This window comes from Mastacembelus armatus, chromosome 10 (genome assembly GCF_900324485.2).
Source record: "Mastacembelus armatus chromosome 10, fMasArm1.2, whole genome shotgun sequence".
NCBI classification, from domain to species: Eukaryota; Metazoa; Chordata; class Actinopteri; order Synbranchiformes; family Mastacembelidae; genus Mastacembelus; species Mastacembelus armatus.
This window is the reverse complement of record NC_046642.1, coordinates 18,604,485-18,610,484: the sequence shown is the minus strand read 5'-3', so window position 1 is coordinate 18,610,484 and position 6,000 is coordinate 18,604,485. Positions and strand designations below refer to the sequence as shown.

At 40.7% G+C, this 6,000-nt stretch overlaps 1 protein-coding gene across 1 annotated transcript in view; it reads left to right on the top strand.

Moving 5' to 3' along the window:
* The first annotated feature begins 615 nt into the window (after positions 1-615).
* Positions 616-6,000, top strand: part of LOC113144345 (connector enhancer of kinase suppressor of ras 2) — a 47,988-nt gene continuing 42,603 nt past the window's right edge. Inside the window, exon 1 of the mRNA XM_026330337.1 lies at positions 616-881. Within this exon, the coding sequence (XP_026186122.1) occupies positions 818-881 (64 nt within the window). The 5' untranslated portion in view covers positions 616-817. The remainder of the gene's footprint in view (positions 882-6,000) is intronic.

Genomic DNA, 6,000 nt, shown 5'->3' with positions numbered 1-6,000 from the left:
CAGCAACTGATGACAACTGATGCTGATTTCCTCATCTATCGGTGGTAAACCTTAAAAACACATGTGAGATAGCACAAGCTGTCAATATTCCGCCATACTGCTGAAAATGAAAAAAGACCATTAATGAAACCAAATTCTTTTTTTTCATTCACATGCTAACAACACCGGGCTCTATAACACGTACTTATAATGTGCATATAGCCCACACAACAGACCCCATTTCATTGTATAGCTATATCGTTTGTGGTGTGTTTGCTATATATAAAATGAATTGAAGTCCTGCTTAAGTTAATTTTGAATAAAGCCCTCCTCTCAATGTATGTATGTGCATTTGTGGTGTAAGGCTGGGAGGGAGGGAGGCAGAGAGATCCTCCCTGTATGGTGTGCGTTGCACCATTCCCTACTCAGTATTATGAGTGGTGGCCCTTGTGATGCTGCAGCGAGGCGGGCGGGAGGGAAAAGAGGAGAGGGGAGGGGTCGCTCCATCCCCTCGCACCCACCGAATCCACTTCTCACAGCGTGCGGGCTGCTGGCGGGAAGGCACGAGAAAGAGAGAGAGTGAAGTAAAGAGAAGAGGGAGGGAGAGGGAGGAGAGAGTGTGTGTTGCGTGTCTCTGTGTGTGCGCGTGGATTGCACCACCGCATCCCGTTCACCGTTTCTGCAGGGGGCCAGGCTCTGATGGAGAGAATAAAACTGATAGCCTTTTCTTTTTCCTTAGATTTATCTACCGCCGTGTCATTCCAGATGTGACTCACAAGTCGTTTTATGTCGCCTGCGTTGAGTCCTGTGCTGTTCATCTCGGAGAGACTGTGACACCATGGCTTTGGTTATGGAACCTATAAGTAAATGGACACCAAAGCAAGTGCTGGACTGGATGAAAGGTAATTTTGGATCCCTTTATTGCACCAGGCTGATCGTGCTCACGCTGCTTGTGGTTAGAATGAGGATGATGATGATGATGGTGGTGGTGATGATGGTGATGAGCAGCGGAGGGCCACACTGTGTGCATGTGTGTTTTCCTTACCCAAACCTGCAGGCTGAGGTGTGTGTGTGTGTGTTTGTGTGTGTGTGTGTGCTTGTGTGTGTGTGTATGTGTGTGTGTTTTAGGCGCTACCGTGTTACTGATTAAAGTCACCAAAGCAGGGTTAATGCGTTTGAGCCGGTGCAGTGAAATGGATGTCCCCAAGAAGCAGGGAGTGGAGGCTAAGCATTCTGTCATCTCGCTTGTTTGAGAGCGCACCCCTCGCAAGCAAGCCAAGCCTATAGGCTCATACTCATCAATGAAACTGCAAGACATGTCATCTGCTTGTTCACTCACTGGCACATGCTCTGCAGCTTATAGCGCCGTGTATGTGCGCCTGTGCCCCGCGTCCATGTACGCGCGCGTGTATGATTAATGTAGTTAGCTGCATGCAGCCCCCCCCCCCCCCCTCTCCCCTCCCCACTGCCAGCCGTACAGTCAGATTCAGCACCGTGGACAGCGCAACGCCGTCTGCCATATAAGGCAAACGCACCGATCGCACTCGCTTTTTTTATTGCTCGCTTTGCTGGTTCCAGATACGTGCCTTCAAACGCACACTATGAATGAGTAATCACTAATCATGCGTGTTTGTGTGTGTGCGTGTGCGCGCGTGGTAGTAAGAAGCTTTTCTCACACACTCTGGTCAGCTACGGAGCTGTGAGAAAAACTGTGGTAGGCCTATTGACAGACAATGGAAATGGGGAGAGAGGGTGTCCGCAATCCCTTTATTTGAGAGAATGACTTAATCACTATTTGTGTGATGACTCAAACCTAAATGCAATGTTCCTATAGATACTCACACTTTGTGCGTTAATCATTGTGCATTTATCTGCATTAATGCACATCGAGTGATCCGTTCTAGTTACCTATTTACCAAAGTTTCTATCTATTATAGAAATCAAGGTGGTCTATAGGCTCTCAGGGGACATGGTAAGGAAGTATATGGGATGCCTTGTGTTTAATTGTTATGATGATGCTCCTGCTTTTATAATTGCTTTGATCAGTCACAGTATAAGCAGTCAGTGGAATTACAGCTTCATCTCCCGAGCTACAGACTGCTCACTTGGAAAACTTTGGTCACCATGCAAGTGAGCCTGAGTTGAAATTTGGTTGGATATTAAATTAATAACAGGCCAAATGTGGTTAGAGTTTTGCAACATGGACGGAATAAAATGATAGTTTTGATTCAGTTTTTTAATGCAACACAAAGCATAAATGAATTATGGTTTTTGTACTCACGATATTCACAGTAAGCTAGCAAGTGAGTTAGAAGAGATCAGCATTTTTAAGCCATGACTGAAACTTATTAGCGAATGTAGGGTTAGTTAGACAGCGAGGCCAAATAAATAAACAAATGAGAAAAAAAACCTGCATGTCACAGTAATGTACATTCCACCAAGGTAAACCAATTATTTCTCTTCCTTTTACAGGCTCAGCTTTGAGAAATTAGAAATTCTGGATATGAACACTGCATGATAACAACAGGTTAAAAATATTGTAAGGCATGCTGAGTTTTGCCTGCTAATGCGGACCAGATACAAGTTAATATTTCAGTTGCCATGTTCCTCAATCTCAAATCGTGATCATTGTGCAATCAACACAGGAACTGAAAGTTTCCATGTAATGTAAAGCTAAGAGTGGAAACACAGCAAATATAAATATTAACGAAGTGCAAGATTCAATGTTTCAAACCTTCAAGCTGAATACAGAAATAAACATGATCATATTTCATTATTTTAAATGTTCAACTATGTTCAAGTTTTCAGTAATCCAACACACTGGAATAACATTTTAGGGCTCTCATTGGTAAAGACTAAAAGTGTAAATAACTGCACCAAACTCTTAAAGGAATATAGTAAAATAGTTATCTCTTCAGTGCTGCACTCATGTGACTTCTCATATGTGTTCTTTGAAAAAGAGTCTTGTGGCCTCTTCCAGATGAGGAGCTGGAGCTCAGAGATTCATTATCATAAACATTTGCAAACATCTCACTGTCTGTTCTTGTGAAGCTTCCTACTTTTCCACGCAAGACTTCAAACATAGACTGTCAGTGGCAGGCTTATGCTCAGATCTTATTTTCTTATGACTAAAGTAAAAGGCGAAAGGCTAGTATTAATCTGTGTGCTTACACTAGATTCACTTTGGCCTCTTTTCTTTTCTTCATCTCTGTCATGCTGATCCTGTAGGCTTGTGTCATATTTAGATAGATAGATAGATAGATAGATAGATAGATAGATAGACAGATAGATAGATAGATAGATAGATAGATAGATAGATAGATAGATAGATAGATAGACGCAGATAGATAGATAGATAGAACAGATAGATAGTAGATAGATAGATAGATAGATAGATAGATAGATAGATAGATACTTTATTCATCCCCATTGGAGAAATTCAGAAGTATAGAAGTACTTTTGTGATTTCTCTTGCAGAAAATAGTTTAAATGTACACAGATATAAGACACATGGGTGATGATAGCAACCATTTCTTCCTTATCTACACCTTTTAGACAAACTGGCCTTGATATTATTTTACCGTGTAGGATGGGGTATTAACTGCCCATCATAATCCTCGGTTTCTCATTCTTTTATGATAAAAATGCTGCACCTTTCTGCACATGCACTTGTAGGCACATGTTCAGCAGAGATATGTGTGCTAACTTTTTATTATCACTATTTGAGGGGGACTCCATTAGACAGCACCAGAGATAACAGGAAATAGTTGTGAAAGAGATGCAACAGCTGTCTTCACTCTGGCCAGAACCACAGACACTGAAGGAAATGGTCAGCACTCCAACTGTGAAACCATGGAGTGACCCCAAATTGTGTGTACTAGTCTAAAAATACAAAAATGATCATCACTAATGTGAACTTTTGAAAAATGTTTGTGCAACCCAAAAAGGCCAAATTAAGGACAAGAAATATTTTATTGACATAACATTTTTTTAAAAAATGCTTAACTACTAATAAAAGGCCTTTGTTCAAAACTATACTACACTCAGAAGACTTAAGTTAAAGTACTGCTAAAATATATAATATTCTAAGATCAATTATGTTTTCGATATAAAATATTTGTATGTAATGGAATATTTGAAGTAAATCGTAACAATAGCTTTTAGTAAAGTAATTGGTATAATACTTCTGTCTGAAATATAGTGGAGCAGAAGTTTAAATTAACATAAAATTGGAAGATTTAAGTAACCTTTAAATACCTCAACATTCTGCTTAAGACCTCCATACAGTACATGCATTTTCTTACTATCCTCACACATTTTGATCAAGTATTTCTTCTGTAGATCCTTACACATTTGAATTAACTGCAGTGCATTAACTTATATTTCAGGTTGGCCTTGTGAGACCATCAACTTGAACTGATATGTGAGAGAATCACAGGGATAGTATTAGATTATTTGGCACTTTTCACAGGGAGAAACTGAATCTTGCATTTCAAGGAATCCAGACTTCACTAGTACAACGAAACTGGAGAAAAGTCACAAGCTTTATCCTGGTCTTGTAGACAGCAGTTAATTGTCCTCAGCAGTCCACTCCTGTCATATGAAAGAATATGGGACAGCAAGATGGGACACTTAGTCTTCCTATTGAGAAAACCTGACACATCTAGCTACTAGGCCAAGCAGACTATACTGTATGCCTTACTACTGAAGTACTGCTCCAGCAGCAAAACGCTGGTGAGGCTCACAGAAAGATGACTCATCAGCATTTGTTGTGATTTGAGCACCCACATGGGAGGAGTTTCCTCTGTGTGTGTGTGTGTGTGTTTGTGAGGGTATGTATGTGCTTTGGTGTGTGTAGATCTGCATTTGATCTGTAAAATATGACACGTACAGATCTGTGCTTTAATGTGTGAGGCAGCGAAGAAAAATGGACTTTTTCTTCTCTGCTCTAGGTGCTGTGTATACCTCATAAAAAATGCTCCTGTGCATTCACAGTACAGTGCACAGTATTGGCCTGCTGATGCATACATTGACAGGAAAATTAATAAGGCCATTTATTTTTCCTGCAGTAGTCTCTCTTTTTGCGTGCCAATGTGTTGGAACAAAAATATTTAAAAATAAATGTGTGATTCAGACAGTGCGCGAGACTGTGAATGACTGAGATCATGAGATGTATATAATTAGATGAAATTCAACTTGTTACCTGCAGAATATTTCCACTTTCACTTTCACTTTCAATTAATATGTAGCGATGTTTTGACACAGATAAAGAGGCCTACTGTAATACTGTATCAGAAAAATGTATTCCTCAGTTCTAAAAATCCCCATGATGATATTTTGTTATTTGCATATCCTGGAATGTTGAGGGCCAGGATTACTACTACTATTCCATGCTGTTTCTCCTGATTTAGTGTCCTGCTGACATTACAAGCAAGTGTATGTGTTTGAAAACACGCTTCCCCTGGCTCTGACTGTGTGCTTGTTGTACTTTCAGGTGCATTAAAGATTAAAGAGCGTGCCTAATTATGGGGAATCACACACATATAGAGGAAACCCTTCCAGTCCTCCATTTCATACACAAAAAGCAGGTTTGCATGAGCAGTATATGGATGTCCATGGATACGTGCGTTCAAAGGAATAAACATGTTCACCGTAACACACAGCATGTATGTATGTATGCATGCTTACTGATACACATGCAGAGACACACAAACTCTGGAGCAGCAGCTTTAAGTGGGGCATTGGTAGCCATGGAAACCAGATCTGATCGTGTTGGAGTCAAAGCACATGTCATAAGAAGGGGAAACAGCAACACACACCAATGCCCAATCCACATCCTGTATGCCACATTCTAACACACATTCAGATTCGTAGCGAAGTGCATTTAGCTCTTGCATACACACACTCAGAAACAGAGAGAAGAGAGGGGCATGGATTCAGAAATGGGGAAGGTGTGAAATTAAATGAAAGAAAGGCTGAGGAGTCTAAGATGGGGAGCAAATGTGAGAGGGTGCAAGGGGA